We start from the raw sequence: 26086 nt of genomic DNA, 5'->3' as shown, positions 1-26086 counted from the left end.
CAAAGACATATTGTGAAAGTTGATCTTAAAAGAAAGAAGAGAACATTATCTTTTGGTGAGTCACCCTCTCATGAGTCGCCTTTGAGTGTGAAGATAAAGCACTGCAAGACGACACAACATTCCATCCAGTCAATAAAAAAAATAACTCTCCGAACTTCTGACACACTAAAGTGGCCTCTTTGATAAAGCAGCAGTGAATTATTTGTGTGACTCCATTCTACTTTGCTTCTCAGAACACCATTTGTTCCCTTCAGAAGAACATGAAGGTCAGTCTGGATCCTGTGATTATTGTCATATTGTCTACGTGTGTGTACAAATTGTGCATTCAAATATCTGTTGCTTTTAAGGGTTCTAAAACCACAACTTCATCAATCCATCTATGCCAATTTGCGTTGTGTGTTAGCATTGAGAATTTGGTTGTTTCAAATACAGAACTTTGTTTTGTTTGACAGTCAACTTTATTGAAGAATTGTTGACTGCCTGCTTGTTTTGAAGTGAGTTGAGTTTACTGTTAAAATACAGCGCCCATTTCTCAAAATTTAGCTTGAGTCAAAGCAAAAAAAATTGACCAAACAGCTCATATAAAAAAAACCTTGAAATTTTGATATTTACTTTATTTTTATTTTCATGGTTACATAATGCACCTCATTAAATCTTAAAGTAACTACATATTCAGACATCTGAAAAGAAAAACAACAGAATTTTGACTTTTAATTCAAAGGAACGGTTTTGAGGTCAGACCTCAAAATCTCAAAATGCATTATGTCCTATTTTCCAGCAGTGTTGAATGCTACATTAATAGCAAAACTACAGACCGCATAACCCCTGAGGGTGCCTTTTACCTCCCCTTGGTGTGTCCATTCCAGCACTGCTCATCAGTAGCATTCCCAGAAGTCAGTCTGCTGTCCCCACACATCTCCTCAGGCAGACTGGACCAAAATCTCTTGGACTGCTTGAGCTTCTCTTTTATGTCAACAACCTAAGAAGAGCGAGAGAGAATAAAGGTCATTAGGTAAAGTGTTTAATGTGGCCGTTATGGGGTCATTACACACCGCCGTGTCTTACCTAATGTGCCTCATTGGAACCTTGAATGAGCTTGTACAATAGTACTCAAATTTGGATCGCATTTCTGTTCATTGTTAACCTTTAAAGCTTGGTATTAGAGAAAAGTGTGCTCCCCAACTATATCTCCAAAATAGACCCGCTTACTATTAAAGCACTGTACAGTACCATTGACACATCAAATTCAGGTTGGTTTGACATTCAACTAGTAAGAAAATTATGGTCCAAAAATCCTGCAAAAGTGCTACATGTAGAAAGAACATTAATTAATCGAATGAATGTCTAAATGAAATTCCTCAACTCACTTTTACATAGTTCATTGGCATCAAGAGGGCAGCAAAGGATACTTTTGTGTATAAGAAGCTCCTCAACTCACATCATCAAAGCCACAAGATGGCGGCATAAGAATAATTTTATTGCTTTTGCCTAAGCACAAAAACAGTGAATAAAAATAGAGGCTGGGTTCTCAACAAAAATGTCAAACTGTGCTTATGCTGGGGTTTTCTGTATCTGTAAAAAGTGAAACATTTATCAAGAAACATCTGGTATTTGGTTTGCTTTAGGGGTCATGTAGATAACGAGTTTGTGCAGAATAAGGTCAGCGAGTGGGCAGCAATGACAACCCCCCCAAACATTCTTACAGATCTCACTTTATCATTTATTATGCGCTTTCTGACTTGAACATGTTGAACTAGTCCAAACTTTCATCAAACACACAAAATGTGACATATTTTGCCAGAGCTGAGGAGAGCGCCTGATAAAGGCGGGCTGGCCGCATTATCTTTTTTTTTTTTTTTTTTTAGGTGGAGGGGGGTGCCTGGGTTGCAGGTTGGCTCGTGAAATTGCGGTGAACTTGAGCAGAACATGAAAGGTGCTGCGCCGAGCGCGCCACGCCGCTGTGGGCCTCCGCGGCGCTTTTGATGTGTTAATCCTGTCACACTGATGCCAAGGCACCTCAGCGGCTCTGATGCTGCCTAGAGGGTCACCGCAGACTCACTCTGTGCTGCCACAGATTGACGATCGGGCGATGTTGGACTAAAAACCTTTGCGCGTTCAAGATTAGTTTAACGTCACTTGACATCTGCAAGGTCCGTGAAAAGATGTGGATTGAACCCAGAGTGAAAAGTTACATTTTACTGACGCAAATATGCAGAAATATGTGAACTACGCCTCGACTTGGGATGTCTTTGCTTATTGTTGCTTCATTTGGATGATTGAGCCTCTGTGTGCAGAAGTATAAACACTCTAAATACTTAATGGGAACACATTAATGTATTCTGTTTTAATCTGCTGCTAAAAGTAAGTGCGCTGGAAGCTTTTAATCAAGTCGCACAAACTATTTCAAATTATTAGAGCACTACAAAGGCCCTCTTATAATAGCTTTGCTTCTTGGTTGTTATTATCTTTTCATCCAATTTAATCCTAATTAGGGTCACAGGTGTGCTATAGTCTATAGGCCAAATCAAGGCCTTTTTCAGTGCCTTCTCATATGACCTACAATATTTTTGAAGACAATTTCACAAAATCACAGCTGAGTGGGTGAGAGGAAGGGTAAATAAATAAATAAATAATAACAATAATAACAACAACAATGGATTTTACACCCTGAGCTACTCATCAGTAAATAACAGGGCACCTATAACAGTGAAACTCACATTCATACCTGTGAAAAAATGTGTGTCTTCAACATGTATATTTTTTGGGATGTGGGAGGAAGCCAAATTACCTGAAGAAAACCCACCTCAAACACGCAGAGAACTTCACACATCTGTGACCAAACTGATACTCGAACCCCAGAACTGTGTGGCAGACATGTAAACCACTAGGGCAACCATGCAGCTATTATTATTATTATTATTATTATTAACAACATTAGTATTAAGTACTACGACTACCATGAATACTATGAAATGTTTGCCTGACTAATCAATTCATTTCAATATATAAATTATATATATAAATGTATAGATATTTATACATATATATATATATATATATATATATATATATATATATATATATATATATATATATATATATATATATATATATATACATACATACAATATATATACATACAATATCTAAATAATACTAATAACAATAATAATAATTATTATTATTATTATAATTATTTAAATGTTTTTTATTTATTTAATCAGCTCACTGTTTAAATGTTGCTTCCTGCACTGTGATACAAAATCTAATTTCTTTCTCTTGTTGACATATTCTGAGTCAGATTAAGTGGCAAATAAATCAAGTGCCAAAGGAAAACGATTATGCATTTGATGATTAATGGGCGTCACTTAAAGGGAGGGAAAACATTTTCACAGAACAATAAAGATGCTTCTGGGAAAGGTCAGGCTCCTTTTTTCTTTAGCTCACGTTGTACATAAATAAATAACAAGTGCAACGAGACCCACTGAATGCAGCTACCATAAATGTCCACTAGAAGGCGATATGACCTAGAGGAAGGCAGAGTTGGGAAAGAGAGTACTGTATGAACTGAAGTCTCTTTCTAACGGTGCAAGTCGACGTCACATTAGGGCATTCTGCAATAGGTTACATTATTAAAACTCGATCCTTTTGGAGGTCTAAACCTCAAACACTAAAAAGAACAACAGGTTACCATCACAAAAACCAAAGGGTCAAATCCTAATTGCTTTTATGAGCATTGTTCAAAGAGAGTGACTGACAGCTGTTATGCTTTGATCCAAAATATATGAAACAATTCAAACTCCAACTCCAGCTTTGAGGTAAGAAAAAGTGCAGCAAGCCTGTCACCAAGAATTTACGACTTCATCGTTTCTTGTGATCTCCTCTCACTTTGCTCTTCTTCTCAGCACCCCTTTGTCCTAAGTGAAGGCAAACGTGCCGCAGCTTCATGGCCTGTGATCTCCCACCAAAAAGCCTCTTATTCTAAGAAGTTTCTCTCTGGCTCGAATAATACTGGAATCTCAGAAAAAGTGGGGCATGGCTGTTGCATGCTTAATAAAGCTGCCCTGTGGTTTCTTTCTTCAAACTATAGGAGACAAGATGTTTACAAAACCACAATCAGAAAATTAGTTCAGCAGTAAACACAACTTAAAAGTTGCTTTCCTCATTGCAACTTCTATTGGATCTGCAGAAGAGTATTTATTTACACACTGTATGACACACGGGGAAGTGTTTGCAGAGAATAATTAATAACGGGGGAAAAAACAGCATGAGCCAATGAGATAATTGTGTTTGCATTCTTAGAGTGGGCGTGTTGTGTGCAGATGCACCACAGCTTTTCTTCCAATATTTGCCACACACACTCATGAGCAATGTTATTTTAGTCAAATAAAACGAACGAAAAAACTAAAACTAAAATTCAAAAAACAATTTCGTTAACGAAATAAAAAACTAAACTAAAATGCTTTTAAAAAAAGGAAAACTATTTGAAACTATATTTCACTAACTATAATTATAGCAAAAATGTCCTTCGTTTTAATCTTTGGTAATACATTTACGGCATGAGCCTTTGGGGATGATTTTAAATGTGATTTTAAGTAGATTTATTTTTATATTAACCGCAATGAGGACATTTGAAAGTGTGTCACACAAAAGTGACATCATTTAGCAGCAGCCAATAGAAAAGCACCTTCAGATGACGTTGCTCCCATGGTGTTTTTTAAATATTGCGCACAAGTAATACACTTTTTTTTTTGTAAACTAAAACCAATACTGAAACCAACTAAAACTAAGCATTTATGAAATACAACTAACAGAACCACCTTGAAAACGAATTACAACTAACTAAATTTAAAAAGCAAGACTCAAAACTAAATAAAAACTAACTAAAATGAAAAATTCCAAAACTATAATAACCCTGCTCATGAATGACTCAATGTGAGCTCTGCACTTGTACCTGGCAGCTTTCCTGTGCCCTTTTCAGATACCTAAATTTCAAGATAAAATACAGCCAGTGTACACTATATGTTGAGAAACACCTGGTAGTCAATTAATCATCATCATAGTCTATGCGTCCATAATTAGTAAACCAGCCCAGAATCTTTTTATGACCTATGTGGGCCACCATACTTGATGTTTTTGGCAATACAAGAGTTTGCGTTTGAATCTGTGACTCATCATTTGAAATTTTGTGCCATTCAAACTCCATACTGGCCCCAAATGTTTTACAATGTGGAGTTAGACCAAACTATTCCTGAAAAGAAAAAAAAGCCCAAACATCATCTGTAACTGTAATTGTAGGTGGTGTCAGAATGTCAAACATGCCTCAGCGGACTTCATTTCAACCAGCAATCAAAGTAATCAAAAGATTAACTCTGAAACAGTGTTTTGCTTCTTCATTTTGACTTACTCTGAAAGGACGCCCAAATGTATGTGAAGCGGAATATTCACTGGACTCACATTCTAAGCAGATGACTGTGATGGTAAAAGTGTTTCAATTTCAGTAATCATGAGGATGGCTGAGCACAAGAGATCATTCTAATAAGCCATGTTTAGCACTAATGTTGGTTTTATTTAGTTGGAGAAGTACAGAAAAGGTCAAAAGGAGCTGCACTGTTTCTTCGTCAATCTCAAGAAAGCCTATGACAGTGTACCCAGAGAGGAAGTCTGAGGTGGCAGAGAAGTATTTTAAAATAGTAAAGGACATTTATGAGAGGAGCAGAACAATGGTGACGTGTGCTGTAGGTGTGACTGAGGAGGTGGGATTGCATCAGGGCTCAGCCCAGAAGAGCCTCTGTTAGGATCAAGGGGAAGGTTTAGAAGACAGCGGTGATGATGTACGGATTTGAAATGGTGGCACTCAAGCAGCGCTGGAGGTGCTCGAAATGAAGATGTTGAGGTTTTCTCGAGGAGTGACCAGTTTGGACGGTGAGAAATGAGCTCATCAGGACAGCCAAGGTTACACAGTAAAATTTGTGGCATAAATTGTACTCTGAACAGTCTATTTGGTTCGACTCTAAACAGAGTAAGAGTTACACTTGGAAGAGAGTAAAATATTCAGAGTGAATTTTACTCAAAGTTTTTTACTCAAAGTGTTCGAGAGAATTTGCCTATCCCGCGAAAATACCTATTCCAGATTTTTCACTCAGAAATTCTAAGTACATTTTGCAAGGAGAGCTTTTGACTAAATTTTACTAGTTTGTTAATAAAAATAAATAAATAGAAAATAAAAATAAAAAATAAAAATAAAAAAAATAAATAAATAAAAATAAAATAAAAATAATAATAATAAATAAAACAAAATAAATAAATAAATAAAGTCACTCAAGGGTTGAGGAACAAACCCACATCTTCAGGTTGGGAGACAGCCAATCTACCCCCTGAGCCATGCTGCTTTTACTGTGTGTTAGCGTATCTCTTGTCAGCTGGAATCCTCGTACCTCGTTTTTGGTCTCCTTTTGGATATTAGTAAACAGTAGGAGTGGCATAGCTCAGGTGGTAGAGTGGCAGTCTCCTAAGCTGAAGGTCGTGAGTTTGTTCCTCAACTCTAACTTAAAAAATTCCCTCTAAAATGTACTTAGAATTTCCGAGTGAAAAACCTTTTTGTCATAATATAGGCAATACTCTGAATATTTTACTCTCTTCCAAGTGTAAATTTGACTCGAGAGGGACCAAATAGACTCTGTTAAGAGGAAAACATACTTTACAAAATTTACTGTGTAGATATTTTGGAGAGAGAGAGTTAGCGAAACCATATTCAAGCCTGGTAGACAAACAAAACCAGTATCCAATAGGATGATGCTGTGGTCTGAAGTGTGTTAAAAGCATGAATTTGTCCCGACGATTAGGTAAAAAACAAAGTCCGCGCCAAAAATCTTAAATATAAAATGTGTTCAATATTTATGAGAAAAAAAACATTCGCGTGTGTGGGGAAAAGAAGACTACTCTCAAATTCTGACTCAGCTAATTGTGACATGAAATGGAATATAGACCATCAATGAAGTGGTCTGTCTGAGGAACAAGGAAGCAAGCGTCCAGAGGAGAGATAGTGAGTATGTAGGTAGGATGATGAGAATGGACCTGTCTGGACAAAGAGCTAGAGAAAGACCTAGGAGAAGGTTGAGAAATGTTATGAGGGAAGACATGGCGGCAGTTGAAACAGAAACAGGCTGTTGTTTTTCGACTGGCTCGTGTTTATCATCTTGCCGTAATTCACTGGCCAATTACATCTTGTCTTGTTGCTATGATGTCACACTATTGACGTAGTTGACCCAGCTGTACGCATCCTATCTACGCAACCCGCGGTGCAAGCCTGATCGGGATTTATGGATCTGAACCGCACTGCGGTGAACTGAACTGAACTGTGCCGCGTGGTGGAAACACGGCTTTAGGGTATCTGACGAAAACCTGACGCATGACCCTTTGAGTTTCTCCTTCAGTGAGCAACTCCATCTGGCTTTTTGCCTCGTTCAGTATCTATTTAAACAGCCATTTATCTAGGGATGTCCTGCCCGCCTGACACTGACTTTTCTACTGTGGCTGCCAGTAGGAGCTAAATTAGCGCGTGTTCCTTTTAATCACAGAGTCCGCAGCAGGCCTCGCCACCAAAACCGCAAGGGGCAGACGACTCCTCGATGGACTTGTTTTCCCTGGCAACCTCTACGGCAGTCTGCGTTAAAATAGTTTTCCATGTGATACGCGTTTGCAGTGTTCTTCCTGCGTCTCAATTACAGAGGTCAGGGAGTAGAGCGGCGCTCATACCAGACCCCCGCCAGGCCTTAGGCTGACCAGTGACCGCTCTGAGGAGAAATGGAATAGTTTCTCACAGGCCACGGTCAGAATAGCTCTGCTTCCTCATCAAATTCCTGATAAATTTTGGTCCAGACAATGAATCTCCTCCTCGGCCATAAGATCTTGCAACGCAGATCGACTTTGACGCGTTGTGTAACACAGAGAGACCTTGAGAGTGTCAGCTGTCCAGTCTCGTACCATCCAATTCTCTTTGTTGTTGCAAGACTACAAATTAGCAACTCCAAGGTCGGAGTTGCTATTTCGCATGCAAGCTGATATGCAAATAAAGCAATCTGGAATATTATTTTTGGTGCATCACTGTAAATTGCCATTGCTCTTTGGTTATTTTGTGCTACTTTGCCACAGTTCAAATCTAGCTGCCAGTTTCCAGCTCAGTTGGTAACTTGTGAAAACCTAACTTTATCGAATCCATCAGTCAAAATGAGACGCGATAGCTAACAATAACAACGTAAATAGAACAAAAGTCTCCTGTAGTTTATTGACTTTTCGGCATGTGGCTGTTAGGGTGATTAATTTGAGAGGAGGGCAGCAAGAAATGGAACGCTGCAGTGAAGTGGAGAATGTGTCGTATATTACCAAAACATCTTGATCTAAAGCTTAATGTAAAAAATATTTTAAACATCTCAACCAATTTTTAACATGTGACAGAATCCATCCCTTGATGAGGAAAAAAATCTGCAAGTGTGCTTTCTGCTCTTGTGGTGAACTCAAGATGACCATCGCAATTACAAGTTTCCTCTCCCACACAGATGTGTGACCTATGAAAGGCAGGGTGGCTTTGCAGGCCATCCAGACTGTACAAAATAGTGCCAACAAGAAGAAAAGGTACTAGTAGAAGAAGAAAAGTTAAGGCTATCTGTTAGCTTATATGGCAAATAGGTTGCAGTTGTTACAAGTTACTTTAATAGTTACATTTAGCAGATACTGACCACCCTGCTTAACATAAAAATGGCACCCGGTTTCGCCACTTAATTGGAAGTGTTTACAAAAATAAAATAAAATAAATTAAACAGAGATGCTTATGAATTTTTTTTTTTTAATTTAAAATAAATTAAAGACAGCAATATTTTTGATTTATCATATTTATTTTAATTAAAAAAAAAAGAGTTTTCAAGATCTCACGTAACAAATTTGCTACTTTTTTTTAAGAGTCTTTCTAGACTTCACTTACAAAAATATATATATTTTAATAATTTCCAAAATAAAAGCATCTAAGTCTTATTTACTTGACATATTGAACTATCAGTGAAGCAATGACAAAACATTTATAATGTACTGTACATTGTTTATAAGTATAACGATTCAATTTGGGGACTTCCTGCGGTCAGACAATCTGGTGTGAGTGAATGCATACTGCCCTGCAATCTTTCTCTTTTCTTTTTTTTGTGTGGACATAGCGTTATTGAAGCTACATAGCTAGCACTGTTGACTGTACAACAAAACTTAATATTTTTGTTTTTAAGCTAATAATTAATTAATTAATTAATTAATTAATTTGAATAGTCCCACAATGCATTTCACTATGTTCAATACCAGAGTTTCCCCTTATTAGGTGTTCTATAATATATAATTATTTTTGTTAGAGATTTTTGTTCTATAGTGTTAGTAATCAGGTGTTTTTCTGTATGTAATTATTCATTGGTTTATACTCTTGTCAATTCTTTCTCACTGGTGCCTCTTGCAGGTGACCTGTGGTAGTAAAAGTGCCATTCTCTCAAACAGTGATGTTACTTACATGTAGAAGAAAATATATTTTCAAAACATCTTACTATGATATCATAAAAAATAAATACAATTATATATACATATATAAAATACTTTGGAAGTCGACCAGCCTTCCTCAGAGTTTTAGAGTTTAATTCTCTGAGTTTGCATGTACTCCTCGTGCCTCCACTGAAAACTCTAAAATTGCTGCAAATGTGAGCGTGAATGGTTGTTTGTCTATATGTAGGATTGGCCAGCGACCAATCCAGAGTATCCCCCAACTCTCACCCAAATTCAGCTGGGATAGGCTGCAGCTCATCCGTGACTCTAATTAAGACGAGCCATATAGCAAATGGATGGATGGCTGACAGCGGACCAGCGTCACGGAACAAATTGTGTTGGGCTTTGGGGCTTCCACTAAAGACGAAATCTTATCTTGTACTGGATTAAATGTTTTTAAGCAATTACGACATGAGCAGAAAGTGAATAAGACTGAATGATAGCTAGTATGTGATGATATTCAGCTTGATTTTGCATTAGAGTTGCCACCCGTCCCGTATTTCTCAGAATTGTTCTTTTTTTTTATACGAGCTGTCCTGGGAAAATAAAAATCTCTCCCGGGACACACTTTGTCCCGTTTTTTAGGAAGACTGCCAAAAGCTAATTTGATTTCCTTAATTCTGTAGTCTAAAAATGTCCCCTTTGCTACTGTGGAACACTTTGTTACCGAGCGTGCTGCCGGCAGCACATTTCCGTAAGTGCACTTTGGATTACCGTAACTCTGGCACTGTTTGTGCTGACTGAAAAATGCCAATGGCATCTGAAAGCTAAGCCCTTGCACCTTACAGGAAAAGTACTGTCCTTACGGTAATTTCAGTCCACCTCTCACAGAAGCCAGGGAAGTGAATCACGACGAAAGAGTGCAGAGAGAAACAGCGGGATTTTCCGACATTTCTACATCAATTTGAACAAAAACTGTTTACAAGAAGGTATGTAACGGTACTGTATATCGACACTTGTATCACATGGTGGCTTTTTATAGAACCTACCAAGTCTGTGACTTTGTAGTACGTACGTAATTGTGGGTGACGTTTTTCTAGAATAATTGCCACGTCGTGTTTGTATCTTTTTGTTTTTTTACAGTGTATGCCTTGTTTGTAGTTTGTGTGACTAGCTAAATAATGAACATCACACAAAGTTCAGTTTGTTTTGTTATGAGAGACATACTTTGCATTACATTCTCTCTCTCTCTCTCTCTCTCTCTGGAAAAAATGTTTCTCAGCTTTTATGTAGCCTACTTTTGAACAAAAAGTGGCAAGATTGGCAATTGCAACAAACAAAAAACATTCTATAGTTGCTGATCAGCTTTTTGCATGACTCGGCTGATGTTTTTGCCCATTTATCTTTAGCGATTAGCTCTTCTTGTCATCGCCCTGACCTTTGGTTCCCTCCACAGATTTTTAACTGAATTCAAGTCTGGACTGTCTGGGCCACTGTAAAACATTAATATTTTAGTCCGCGAACCATTTTTTAAACAATTTTGCTGTGTGTTTTGGGATTTTGTCAGGCTAAAATGTCCACATACTCAAAATGGACCGGGGGTATGAATAATTTCAGGTTTGACTGTTAAGTGCCCGAGCTTGGTCAGGTGTCCCTTTTTTTTTTCACAAATCCAAGGTGGCCACCCTATTCTGGGCCCTTGCCCTCAATGACATCCTCGCTAAAGCGACTTCAGCAGGTAAGTAGATCACATGCAGGTCAATCAATATCAATCAACACCAACTCCCCAGCGTGACTTTACCAGCTAGAACACAGTAAGAACCACCATTAAAAAAATCTGTTTTATATGTGCCTCCTTGACGCAAAGGCTTCCAGCCTATATAACATAAAACACTTAGCCGGAACCCCCAAACACCCCTCGTTTCTCATGATTACAAGCCATTAATAATCTGCTATGGTGAGAGACTACAAACACAATTTAACACAGAGAACTCAACAAAGCTCCCGCCTGTGTCGGGTGTACATCCTTCTAATCGCTCTTGCTGACAGCGGTGACAGTGACAGTCCTGTGGGATCGTTATCGCTCCGTCTTGCGGGAATAAACACTTGACAAACCGATGTTCCTTTTGTCCATTATTTTGCATTTTTAAGTTGCAGGCTGGATTTTTTTTTTTTGAACCATCATTACATCTCAGTTCATCATCTAAAACTGTATGATGCAGATTCAATTGATCCATTTTAACTAATGCATATTTATCACTCTGTCACACAATGTGATTAAAAACCACTTGCCTCAAAGAAAGGGAGCGCACAGATTGGATTGGCTGCCGCGCTGTCGCCGACTTCTCTGTCAAACTCGCTCTCCATACAATGATAATTTAGAACGGCAAATCTTGTCACACCCTTGAGACATAACATTATTTTCAACTCTAATGTGTGTTGCAGAAAATGAGTCACCGTGCCCTTAATTTAATGTGACGGCAAATCTCTGTGTTGAAATACACAAAAGGGGGGAAAAAAGTTCCAAAAATAGAAGACGACTAACACATCTTTGCGCTGTCTGGAATTTGATTGGGATTATCGCACTGCATATTGGATTTAGAGATTGCTTTAAAGGGGACATACAGTACAATATTAGGGAGTTATTTTTATTTGCTTGTACTGTATTCGCATATCGGGTCACTGGAGTGCCTGTCCAGCTTTCAAGTATGAAATTACAAAACAAAGCCACAAAAAGTGTCTGACAGGGATTTCATTTCAGCCTTACTATTAACACCACAGTGGGTCCAATTGAAATAATACCTCAATGGAGTTTCTGCACCCTTGATCCTGCCCCTGGAAGTCTTTTGTCATAACCTCAGCAAGCATCCTCCAAATGTGATCACAGTGCGATTGATCTCTCACTAGGATGACAAATTACAGCGTTTTCTCCTCTTTATGTCATATTACATGCTGTCAGCGCAGGTCAAATTTAGTCTCGTGTTTTACATATTATCGGCTCAAACTATTCGTTAAGTCCCGTGACAGCCACCCCATATGGCCGATACAGTCCATCACTGTGAGGAAAATGTATCACACGCCGATCCTGCGGCAAAGAAATGAAAATGACAGAATATTGATGAAACAGTGGTGAGTTGGCACTTGTGACTCGCCTGGGGCTACGACAGCGGAAGTTTGAACAAGAGGGATGATTAAAGGGAAGCGATGCTCCGCGGAGAACGGAGCCGTCATCAATGGGCCACGTGGAGAGAGCTCCCCTGAGAAGCAGCCAGCCTGGAGTGTTAAAGGGCCGGCGCGCCTCATTAGCACGATGACGAGTATGAATGATCCGCATGCAGTGCAATGGAGGCGCTGGTTATAAACACAATAACGTCACTGACCTCTCAGTCGGCATGTGTTATACCTTGCTGTGGCTTGTGTTTCCTACATGATAAACCGAATGTTTATTGGAAGAAAAAAAAAATGTCAGGAAGTCTGTGCATACCTTTCTGACATTCTTGATTCCCTGTATCATTAGTTTGGTAGAAATAAATTGTTATAAAAGCATTTTCAGTTCTTGCCCATGTGTCATTACAATAATTTATTTGTCTTTTATTCACTAAATCTCGTGCAACACATTTATAAAGAGCTGCAGATGCATTCACTCTGCAATGAATTGGCTTTGTAGGACTACCAATGATTACAAAAGCTCACCTCATGTACCTTTAAATGTAATTTGCACAGTTTTATTGAATGTCAGTATACTGGATCGCAAAATAATTGCGAACAAAGACATCTGCTGTAGTTGAGATGTATTGGCCTTGCCAAAGCCTTATTTCCAAGTACTGCTCGCGCTTACACGCTCAACACACTTTTGTTGGACAAAGTGGATCAAATTGTCTTTTGTGCAGTACATGTCTACCAGGTACGAAGATGCCAGCAATTGCTCTAGACTTGCGCTGGGCATGAAAAAAAAGCCAATACTGTATTTATCTAGCTCAGCTATATTGTATTGGATATGATTCAAAATCAATCGGGTGTCATCTTTGAGGACAAGCATCCAGGGAAATTTGCTGAAAATTTGTAGTTGAGCGGGTGGCAAGGAACGTGTGCCAATTTCAATTCTGACCTCAACGCCTGGGGTCATCTTATGCTGGGTATCTCTTAAAATCAATAGAATCCTTTTTTTTAAAGTTCAGAACAATAAGGCCTGGAAATTTGCCCTTTCACCAGGAAAAGTTTGACATGCATGCCAACGGTCTGTGCATTTATAAAAAGAATGACGTTTATAGGTTGCATTGGAATAGGAAGGACAAAGGTGTGTGTGATTGCCATTTGCAAGAAGGCGCTCCATTACATTACATTATGAAATTCCTTGGGGGTGAATTCTGTCAAGCAATAAACTACTATGCTATTTTGTTGGACCTAGCAATTTTATCTTAGAGTTATTTGTTATTTGATTGACAGGAAGTCATACGTTGGGGAATAGCGTTTCTGTCATCTGCGCTTTTATTGTTGAGGAGTTCTGAACAGTTTGGGGTGTAGGGACACTTTACAGGGGAGACATTTTCGTAGTCATGATGCCAATTATACATACTGTATTTACCATATAGAATGCCAATGGAAGTAAACGTGGGGGGGGGGGGGGGGTTTAGGGGAGAATAAAATGTTATGATATCAAATTCACCTTTTTTAGAGAAAGAATATTTGTAATGTTATGAGAATCAAGGTTTTTTTTTATTAAAAAGTTGTAATTTGAACACAAATAAATACATACTTTATCAGGATACAAAATCCAAATTTTACAAGATTAATGTTGTATTTGTCCAATGCATTTTGTAATATGATATTGAAGTGAAACTGTAACAAGTGGACAACGTTTTTTTTGTAAATAATTATTACTATTTACATTTACATTTTTGTCCACACCTGGATTCAAACCCGTCTCGCTCCAAATCCAAAGTTGTTACAGAGGAGCTACACAATGATATCAGAACTTTTTATTAGCCAAAAGCTAAAAGCTTAGTTAGGGGAAGTAATTATTATTATTATTTTTTTTTTTTTTTTTTATTGGTCCCCAAACTGTACATAGTTATGCAAGCCTTGACCCCGGTTTGACAACCACTGGTTAGATTTCAAAGTGCTTTGAATGAGAATTCATTGTCACTACCCAAGCTGCAAGCTCCTGCACACCTGGGCACAATAATCAAAAGCAGCAAGCTGATTGGTGCAGGTGAAAGCACCTAAATAGAGCCATTATGTTGACAGCAACATGAGGACACAAGCACAAGCAATAAACAGGAGCTAGCGACCATGTTACCAATAGCTTGGGATTTGTATATGATGTAATGTTGCTATTTTTTGGTGTCCTTTTTACTGACTCTTTTCTATGATGACTTTTAGTTCTGTTTTTTCACTTGTGATTTTCCCTTTTCAGGGTGCTTGTGCTCTGGCTGTTAGCATTTGCAGAGCATGCAAAGGGTAAGTGCCTGTGAATTTGTGTATCCACAAAACGATTGTGAATTTTATGTCCTCTCTTTAGGAGATGATGAAAATGGAGATTTTGCTCTTCCGGTGTTGGATGGGAGTGCCCAGAGAAGCCAAAAAAGCGATTGGGTTCCACAGCAATACAGCCCACTTGAGTTGACCGACTCGAAGCAAAGTGCTTGCCCTAGTTGTGTTTGCCATCCGTGCGACCCTCTCCCATGCCCTCGTCCTTACTGTGTTCCACTGTTTAGTCCTTGCCCTTGCCTGGCAAATTGCTGTCAGCGTGGGTGTAGCCCACCTTGGCTTTCTTGGTAGGCTGCTCCATGGCAGAACATGTAAGAATTAACTGCAGTTTATGTTTGTCAATATATTGAAAGTTGTGTGCTAACGTCATGAACTTTCTTGCTTCCAGGTTATCATCCATTGATGTCCACTTCCATGGTAGCAAATGTAATAAATTAGTTAAACTGATTCAGTCTTATTTTTTTAAATTCAGTTTATTGGATGCTTTCACACAGAAGATGGAGGTACACTGGCTGTTAAAGAAATATTGAAGTAATGAATTCAGACCTCAACAAAGGGACAAAAAGATTGGTGGTCTGGTGGACTCGTTTTGCGGTCGCGTCATCGCCGTTTGTGATGAACCGTCTGCAGGGCTGAATTTTGAAGTGTGATTAAATAAAAGACAAATACAAATTTAACACTGTAAATCAAAACAGCTTTGTATATATTCAGACGTGTCAGTAGTCTCCCTTACAAGCACTCTCTCCCTCCCACCCGCGCAGAGCGCATATCAGGTTTTTGATGGCGTATGAATCAAATGCGTGCGGATGAGCGTTCACAGTGCAGACACATCGCATACATATTCGATTTATATCTACATACGAAAGAGGCCCAGGTCTGGTGTGAAAAAATCGGAATCGTACTTCACACTGCATGGAAAAATCTGATTGGAATTGAGCTGTAGTGTGAACGCAGCCTTAATTTCATTTATGAATGACAGTAATTTCATTGCAGATTTTAAACCTCACAATTCGAATTAATCACCTAAACTCACTTTAAATTAGCCTTTTTTTCTGTTAAGGCAAAGTCTAAGGCAAATCTTAAATTTAACAACCCTTGTCATTCAAATAAATAATATATATATATATGGATAGATAATTTTTTTTAAAATTCTTATTACAGTTCTATTTACAAACGTGTTTTGCTTGTTCCATTAGAAAAGCTTGTGTGTGATTCATGCAAGTCCAACATTTTACACGTAAAAAACAGTCTCATTGTTAAAATGTCTCCAACGTTCAGCCCACAATGACAAAAACGTTAAATGAAATTGTCCTAATGCAACATTAACTTTGTCTGAGCCATGTGGTAAAATAAAATGCAGACTCACAGGTGGTTAGCCTGCAAAAGGAAGCAATGATGACTTCCCCCATTTGGAAAGTCATATTCATTACCATGGAAGCGGAGGTAATGCCTTGAAATAAAACTTCCTCACCGAGGAAACTGCGAACATAAAATTAAACACAGCACTTCCCACATGTGCGCTCATAGACGAGTTATTTCTCGTGGTCTATGAAGAAGCATGTTAGAATCTTTGGAATCTACATAATTACATGGCCCGCTAGGTGCAACAACTTGGCGAGAGTTTCGCTGTGGACAGCGACAAGCTCACTTCACTTCCATTAAACTGGATCCAGTGCAAGAATTTCCCTGTGGCTTGACGCTGCATTATATTTCTGGGCTGCAGCTTATAATGTCAGGTTCAAGATGTTTGGGAAAGGAGTGGCTGGGTTCTTTTTTTTCCCTTGACTTCACAAACCACATTCGGATGTTTTATTCTGTTTCCTGCTGAGCACGGCAGGGAGAGAGAGAGAGAGAAGGAAAAGTGAGGGATGCAACCAATTTAACTCAGTATTAAGCTCTCTACGTCAACAAATGCTGTTCTTAAGCTGTGAACTGGAGAGTTGCATGTAGCTCAGAAGGCTCAACAGATAGCCAAATCATAAATATATACAGTAAGAACAAAAGCAGAACTCATAAAAGCACACATCATAAAACACACTTTCAATAGTAGCACAAGATAAAGGCAACCATGCAGAAAACAGACTAAAGCCCAAGTCTTGCTGAGTGGAAGATAATGAAATTTAAAGCTGAGGGAGGGGAGGGGGGGGGGGGGTATCTGTAAGGATGCATGCTGTCCCTATGGTTATGTACAGGATATGGCTACCATGCCCAGACAGTCTGTCTTTTTGTGTTGGTGTTGTGGTTAGTGAACAGGTTTTTCCAAACCAAAAGGCCCCAGTTCCAGGAGTATCGTGACTAATGGTGACAAAAGTGGGATAGTTAGCGGTGGAGTCAACAGTCTGGCTACCATGCCACAAAAGAATGGTCAGTGTACTTTTTTTTTTTAATGCAACAGACATAGGTCCAGATTTGGGGTGAGGGTACTAATCTTCGGAGTTCCGCCTAAAATTGTGCCAGAAATGGTGTGGTTTGCTATGAGGGCATTTAGATGAAGGGACTCTTGTGAGAAATATCAGAAGTGGGATGGACCATAGAATGTATGGACCCATGAGGGAACAGATACCACAGAAAGATTGAAACGGGTAACTGTGTGTAAGGATTAGGTAGCCTGTACAAATTTTCCAACCTAATAAACCCAGTTTCAAACCTAGATTGAAGGTAATACTCTTCAAGGTTCTGAGACAAATGGTGTCAAAGCTTGGATGCTTGACCCTATGGCCATCCGTGGTGTGTCTCATTGAAAGAACCATTGGGACAGGTGAAACTGTGTCATACCATACGTAGATAGATAAAGCACTGGGATGATTGATATAGGGGAGGAGGTGTTCTGAGTCAGTACCCCAGTAACCACGAAGACAAATGGAGACCGACGTTGGGTTTTGAAGCTTTGAGACCATCCAACCATTTAACGCAATAAGACCCGCGATCAAGCCGCTTAGCAATCTGTGGCATGGAAGGACCCAGTGTGCCATGGGTAATCCACAGTATTCTTCAACCCAGTAGAGCGAATCGATAGTCCTCTTTGTAGTTCTGTGAATTTTTGTCAGAAACTGGATGGTTAGGTTTAAATGGTGAAAATTGTAAATTGACTGCTTTTCATATAGCACTTTTAACTACACCATATGGTGCCCAAAGCACTTTACAATGCCTCACATTCACCCATTCACACACACACACACACACACACCAATGGTCGGCTGCTGCCACGCCAGGGGTGAGGATCGAGCCCACAAAATCGCGGGGAGACGGCCACTCTACCACTTTGAGGCCATCTGTACCAAAGTGTTTGGTTCTATGGTATCTTGTAATACCCGGTTTAAAAACAGGGTTTATGGTACTACTCATAATTCTATGATAGTATTAGAATCGGGTGTTTTTGTGTTATCATATGTGTTTTGGACCCTGGTTAAATTTTGACACTTGTCTTTGAGTTCAGTGAGAAATTGGAGGTCTGGACCATGGAAGGACCCATGCGGAAGAGATACCAGAGGTATCTACCAGAGCAGTATAATAATTGAAATGCTCAACTGTGTTGTGTCTCGAGTTATACAACAAGCTTCAAATCTAGATACTACTTCTCAAAGTTTTGTGAAAAATGGTGCCATAAGTGGGATACTTAACCCTGAGACCATCCGCCCCCACAAAAGGACTTGATATAGGATGCGGTTTTGTGTGTTAAATGGGGAGAGCTATGCCAAGGCAAATAATTGTATCGTTAAAGTTAGATGACAGATCTCGCTAGCAATTATAAGTCAATAAAAACGTATTTTTACACCTCCGCTCTCCGCAGTTCTAAACCCTTTGGCTTGAATTACCTTATTTTGTACAGAGCTACAGTATTTGCGTAACTGATGTTCTGCAGCAAAAGTATATATTGAATATTTATTTTGACCAGAGGCCAGGTACGAGTGCAGTCTCAGGGGTTCACATGTGTGTGGTTGGATATTGCTAAAGGTAACACGTGTTTTCTATTTTTTAACACAAAGCATCTGGTGAGGGTGGGTAGTGGTGGCACCAGGGTTTAGTAAGTTAGTTTTAATGGGCCTGGCAGAGAAACACAGTGACAGGAAGTTCAATCATAGATAAAGTTTTATTTACTTACTTGAAGCAAAACCATGCGGGAGTTGAGAAGGAACAAGGCAAGAATGACAAACGAATGCAGAAAAGGGACCCACTGTGTTTGTCTTTTTAATCTTCGTACATTCTCACTTTCATCGAGTGCACCCACGTCGTTTTTTTTTCTTCAAAACTGTCTGGCAGCGAGCGCCTCTTTTGAATTGTTTGTCTGTTTTGAGTTTCAAATTGCGGTGGCGAGCTTGGACAAACCTTGTGGTGTGTGCCTAAATACACGATGGATACCCGCTGTTGATTGTTTACTGACAATGTGAGCCTCATCCAGCGGTACAAATTATTTTTTTTAACATGGCAAAACATGGCAGGGAGGCGAGCGCAGAGTGACAGCAGTAAATTATATCTCTACAATGAAAAAGGAGCTATAATTTGTCAGCAATGATAGCCTTTACCGTTGGTGTGAGGTTACAATCATCAAACTCTGACCATTCTCATATGCAAAAAATAAGTTTAAAAAAAGCATTGCAAACACACAGGCACCTTCATTCCAAAAGTTGTATACTGTAATTTGAAGTTAGATCCATTTTTTTCCTGGAAAATGATCCTACACAAGTCAGTGTTCATGCCATTATAATGGGAGAGGTCATGCCAGAGTGAGACTTGAGCTTAGTGAACATCTAAAGGAGGCATCTCCGAGTCCAGTTCTCGAGAGCTCCTATCCAGCCTGTTTCCCACGTTTCACTTCTCCAACACACCTGAATCAAATGATCAGCTCATCAGCAATCTCTGCAGTATCTTGATAATAATCCTGATGATTTGATTCTGGTGTGTCGGAGGAGGGAAACATCAATAACAAGCTGGAAAGGGGCTCTCGAGGTCTGCACGTGGAGACCACTTTAATGTATTTATTTTTTGGACAATAATATGGTATTTTGGCTCATATTGCATTATGGAATATGAGTTATGAAGCAAAATCCAGCAGTTTTCATCAAGCTTAGATGGCGGCCATTTTGCCACTTGCTGTCGAGCGGAAATGACATCGCAGTTTCTCAGGTCTCAGGTAACAACCAATCACAGCTCAGCTTCAGAAAACATGTGAGCTCTGATTGGTTGTTGCCCGAGCCGTGTGCAAATGTGATGTCATCATCAGTCGACAGCAAGTTGCAAAATGGTCGCCACCTGAGATCGATAAAAACAGCTGGATTTTGCTACATAACTCATATTCCACAAATGTAGAATTAATCAGAATGTCATATTTAAACTAGTGAGGTCACATATAACATATTATTGTCAAGAAATGTTAAGGTTGACTCTTTTTAAAGTATTATCTCCACAAGTGTTTTGCTGCTTCTTTGGATTGTTGTAGCTTTGGGAATCCATTACAGAAGGTTACTCATCAAGACCAAAGAAAACTATGAGTGATGGTGAACAGAAATTTAAATTTAGGAAGTTCTCTGGTACATAATGACCACAAAGCTTAATGTGTTTTGTCAACATGAAGTCTAACTGTGTGCATGGGTGGAGTTTTCTTTCTTTTGGAATTTTCATAGATAGACACAGTTAGAAATGTGATTTTGTTGTGGGAGTGAACATAGCCAACTTGATTCCCGGCTAATTGAATAATAAATTCAGCGCAGGTGAGGTGAGTGGTCTACATGGTGGAAGTGTAACGGACTCACTGGAGCCCATCATGAGATCGGAAAAGTACGTTTATAAGGAACTGCAAGAAGATCTTCACTTGCGGATGATGAAAAAGTTGTCTGCTGTAAAGTAGGCACTTGGAGACCGCCTTACAACCACCTATGTATTAATTAATTTGTGAACTGAACTTTGAACAAGTTTGAGTAGAAAATGAAGTTTCCCAACACTGGCTGCCTTCCAAATTCCCAAACACAGTAGACAAGACTTCATTTGCACAAAAATGAAGAGCTGTCTATGAAAAAAGGGCCCTTATTGGGGAATACTGAGTTTTTGTCTTTAGGTTCATTTGTGGCTATTTCCACAAATGAAAATCTTTTGTTCATCTTTATAAGCACATGCTTTTCTTAACCCTGTCATCATGGTAACTGTTTCGAAATTTCAACTTTAAAGTCAAGCAGCATCCCAAATTCGTGACACCTTCTTTTGTGAAAGTTGTTTGAATTTAGGGCAGACTATTTAAATGATAAAATCGCAATAATTTTGTTCCCTTAAAAAAAATCATCTGAAGTCTAGTGACGTTTGTGTAACCCCGTACATACTCATTCAACGCCAGACTGTATTGCACAAAAGAGCACAAAAGTCCTTTAAAACTCGCAACAATTGCTAAATTAAACACTTCTCTCCTTATCTATAATGTGACTCCAAACGTAACAGTCAGTTGTGGCTTTATCACAGCTTTGGAGTTTCGTGATCTCCATTTCTCGCTGGGCTTTTGGGGGGTGGGGGGTGGGGTGGGGGGGGGGGTGGTCTCTGACAGAATGTCAGGCAATTAAAGCATCATGGCTCATTGAGCTGGAGGTGGAAACTGCTGCTCAAACTCCCCTCCTCCCACCTGACACCCCTTCACTAACAAACATATGGCTGCACAACATCCACACAAGACATTCTTATCAAAAGGTAAGTTTGACTATTGTCAACGTCGCACAAGGCGGAACAGCATCGCTGTCTTGGGTAATTATGTTGTATCTGTAGTGAAGGAGGCCAGCGTAAGCGAAAACAAAGATGTGTGTTACACACTGGAATCCATTTATACGCCCTATGCAACATAAATCGTAGAAATTCTGCTACACTAATGATTGCACAAAGCAGCTGCTGGACTGTGTGGCACGTAATTCCATTTGTAACAGAGACAAAGCTGCACAAAACAATAAGAGGATGTCATATTTTCTTCAAAGAGCCGCAACTGGCACTGCAATCCAACTTCTTCGTTCCTTTTATGTTGCGCATGAAAAGAGAATGTCCCGGTAAAACCTTTCAACCACAACACTTGCACACTGAATAAAATATGCTGTATTTTAATAGGAAAAGGAAAGGTGGAGGATACCTTTCAAAAAATGTACATTATTCTGCTGTAAGGGCCAGAGCACAGGTATTTTAAGGTACTACGTGGGACCTGTTCCACTTAATGACAACTTGTATTTGTCAAAATCACCAAACATGGGAGGGTATCGTTTGTTATGTATGACAATTATTATTTTTTTAATAATTGTATAAAATTAACTAAAATTAACTTTGATCACAGCGAAAATACACTTTGTTTTTAGTTTTGTCAATTGATATAATACACAAGCGGGGTTCATTTAAATGTATTTCAATATTATTGTTTGGCTGCACAGAAGAAGGAAGGTCAAACAGTAATTTTGGAATTGTAGCTTACTTTGTTCTGCACTACTTTTTTTGTATGTTGCATTTGACAAATAGTCCATCCATTAAAAAACTACAATAATAGAAAAAACTAATAAAAACAACAACAACAAAAACCTAAGTAAAACTAGCAATGTTGCCCTAAAAACTAATAAAAACAACAACAACCAGAATTATGAATAAAAAAAACACACACCTATTTGAACCCAGACTGATACATGGGTATCATAACAGGTGAGGCAGGATAGCTTCTCAATAAGGCAGTAATGTTAGTCGTCGTTCGTAGAGGATAAATAACATATGCCTGTAAGTATATTTATATGGTCTGTGTGTACACGTGTTATTCCATTCATTATAGCATAACAACATAGATGCTAATTGTTAGCCAGTGTGTCTATGGAGTTTCTCATTGTATGTTAGCATTCAGGTAGTGGACGCTATGAGGTTACTTTTAATAGACAGTGTGTAATTATCAGTTTTAGCTAAATGTGACAATAAACAACTTGAAGAATCTTTTTTTCTTTTAAAGAATATTTACTAATTATATTTGCGAGACTGACTCTTGTCAAGTGAACTGAGTCACTGGCCCCCCAAAATGTCTGCCATGAACAGACAGAAATAAATGTAAAGTCGTCCACGCTGTGACTTTGGGGACAGTTTCAAGTATATCCCAGCTTTGCTTGAACGCCCTTGCTGTTATTGGCACTAACGTCTCACTGTTTAATATTTAGCAGCTGGAGGTAAGCCACCGGAGTGAGTCACAACAGATGTGCATGGTATTTCAAATATGACCTCAAACACCTCCGCCAACATTAAAAACAATTCTAGCATCATTAACGAACTTCAATATTTTTCACGATGTGACTCACTGCAAGGATGAAGGTCACATTTGATGGCATGAACATAACAGTTGCCCATGATATGATGATACAAGAATACTCTGGCTTTTAGGCTGATTTAATCGCAATGTGATGATGTGCCACCTATAGCTTGGCAGCCTTGACTGTGCTATTTTCTGCATTTGCAGTGCTCCACTTCACGTCTGTGACACACTCCCTGTCTCTTCCTGCAATTTCTTGTCTGAATGCCGGCTGATTATTCATGAGCGGCCCCCGCATGCCTGCCTGGCCGCCGGCCCGTGTCGCTGTACCATTAGAGCAGATGCTGGCCGCAGCGCTCTGTCAGACCAGGTCACCTCCTGATTTGTTGTCCGTGCTATTACTAACGTCGGAAGGGGGAGATTTCCAGAATAGATAGGTTAATTGAGGAAGGTGTGCGTTCAGGGATCCTCACCACCTGAGGACACGTTGGCATATGGCCGAGCCGTCCGTGATGAGTTAATGACTGTGTAGTAATAAAATAAAGTTTAAAGGCTGTAGCTGGACTATATGATGATATGAACTGCTGCAGACAGTAATAAAAAGCCAAATATTTTCACTCTTCCATTCGAACCATTGCGGTTAAGTGCTAAGCGGAAAACATGCTGCTTATCACATGAATATTGACACATTTCCACGTGAAGTAATTACTGTTTCGAAGAGTTCCAGGCAAAACAATGAGTAGAAGTAGGGATGGTGATAAGAAATGTTTAATTGATCGTAATGTAGCACGGTGGTAAAATTGAGAGAATTGAATCATAAAGCCAATGATGCAAAATTTATACTAGTTTGCTATCTAAAGAAAACCAACATGATGTCAGCTATGTACGGGAATCAAGAAGAAAGCAAATGTGCAAAATGCTAAGCACTTGTACAAATAACAATGGCGGTAACTTTAACCCAGAACTAGACATTTTTTACCATTGACCATGTCTAAATTTAGTTCCGGTGTCATTTATTGACCCTACTAGTGTGAGATATCCAGGAAACTTTGAGAATGGGTCTGCAGCATCAAACATATCTGATTGGAACGTTTTAGGTCTAGGAAGTACACGTTCCAAGAATTCAAAATTCCTGAAACGAAATGTCAGCCTTTTGCCCAAAAGAGATGCTTTTTATAAGCTTGGCATTATAAAACTTTCTCATTCATTTTTGGTTCACTTTCTACCACCCTTCATAAGATTTAAGACTTAGTAAAACAGTTTCACTGTTTGTAATGTACTTTTGTTTTTATCTTTTTGTTCATACTCAATTACAATTCAATTATGCATTACAGCAACGCAACCCCGTGGCATTATCAGAATAATGTTTATTCACAAGGAATTTGTCGCCGGTAGTATGCAGTAACAAGCAACTTCAACAAAAGATGGGACACATAACTATAAAGACTCTTTACATCATAGCTATCTATCAATCAAAGATAAAGTGACCAGTAAAGCATCGTTCTGCTCAATAATCACAGTTCTGGTCTTCCTGTGTGAAGTATGTATGTTCTCCACATTCCAAAAGCATGCATATTAGTTTCATTGAACACTCAAAATGATCCATATGTGTGAATATGAGTGTAAATCACACGTGTCAAACTCCAGGCCTGGGAGCCAGATCCGGCCCGCCACATCATTTTCTCTGGCCCACAAGAACAATCAGAATAAATATTATTTTTTTAGATATTGCAAGCCATTTTTTGTTACCAAACCACTTTTTACAGTGGTTTAAAAAATTATTACCCTTGACTTTGGATTTTAAAATGAATTAGCCACCAATTGTAGTATATCGTCGCTGCTATGTGAAAAATGCTTTTTGTCATTTTTTTACAGTTTTATATTTTTGAGATGAAATTTAATGCAGACATCCCCAAAACGTAAAAATGTAAAAAAATAAAATAAAATAAAAAGGCAAAAATGAACATAAGTGTTTTTCACATAGCAGCGACGATATTTAAGAAAATGATAAGCTTCACAGTCATAACAGCCGTATCCTCAATGTAGCCCATGTTTGACAACTCTGATTTAAATGGGTTAGGTAATTTCCTGGTAAACAGTCCAGTGTGTACTAAACCTTTCGCCCAAAGTGAACCGGCAGAGCGTTAGTTCACCCACAACCCTAATAAGGCTATAGAAAATTAATGAATGGATAGAAGGCACTGACATCGAAACAGGAGCTATGACTAGTCAGCAAAAGATTGTCTGATAAAAAAAAAAAGCAATTCATTGAACTTTCATTTCCCCCCCGTCGTCTTTAAAATGCCCACTCCCAAGCAGAAAAGAAGAAATGTGTTGAAGCTTACGCTGTGTTGCATGGTATTCCAAATAATCCTCTGGTTTGCAGCAGAGAGAAACGGGGGGAGAAAGAGAAAGTCTTAATTAATTGTGTAGGTGGACGAAACGAATAGGAGGCACGGAAAAACATCAAAAACGGGCAAATGGACGTACTAAAAACATAATTAGTATTGAATCAGATAGATAAAAACATTGTGGAAGAAAAATACACATGATATAACATTAAACTAACAAAGCATAAAGAAAATGGGATTTGACTGACGACTAATGTAGTCTTAAACTGTTTTATTTTGTTTCTAAACATCGTCAACCCTTTGCCTCAAATTTGCGTGGAAGGCAATGAAAGCATTGTGGTTGCACAAGTATTTACGGCATGATGAGAACTGCCCCTAAGCTTCTTTTGGCTGTCAACGCTAACCTTTTCCCCGGCTGCAGCGTTTTAGCCCTCAAGGTTGTTTGAGATGGTAAATGTACGTATCAACGTCCAATCCCGCAAACACGCAGCCCATC

General features: G+C 38.9%; 1 protein-coding gene and 1 long non-coding RNA gene across 3 annotated transcripts in view; one reads left to right on the top strand and one right to left on the bottom strand.

The window, feature by feature from the left end:
* LOC147164605 (glypican-6-like) overlaps positions 1-26086 on the bottom strand; it is an 86060-nt gene that overhangs the window by 3660 nt on the left and 56314 nt on the right. The window contains exons 7-8 of one of the 2 annotated variants that reach the window (XM_086090578.1): positions 25585-25614; positions 843-979 (exon numbers count right to left, since the gene is read on the bottom strand). In XM_086090578.1, the coding sequence (XP_085946704.1) occupies positions 843-979; positions 25585-25614 (167 nt within the window). The remainder of the gene's footprint in view (positions 1-842; positions 980-25584; positions 25615-26086) is intronic. The other variant, XM_086090579.1, reaches the window with a different exon arrangement.
* LOC147164606 (uncharacterized) lies at positions 170-2975 on the top strand. Its single transcript, XR_015096621.1, has 3 exons — positions 170-266; positions 867-1012; positions 1866-2975. It is a non-coding gene; the product is annotated as an uncharacterized LOC147164606 (long non-coding RNA).

This window comes from Leptonotus elevatus, chromosome 12 (genome assembly GCF_054856555.1).
Source record: "Leptonotus elevatus isolate MCC_2025b chromosome 12, RoL_Lele_1.0, whole genome shotgun sequence".
Lineage (NCBI taxonomy): Eukaryota > Metazoa > Chordata > Actinopteri > Syngnathiformes > Syngnathidae > Leptonotus > Leptonotus elevatus.
This window is presented reverse-complemented; position numbering and strand designations above follow the sequence as displayed.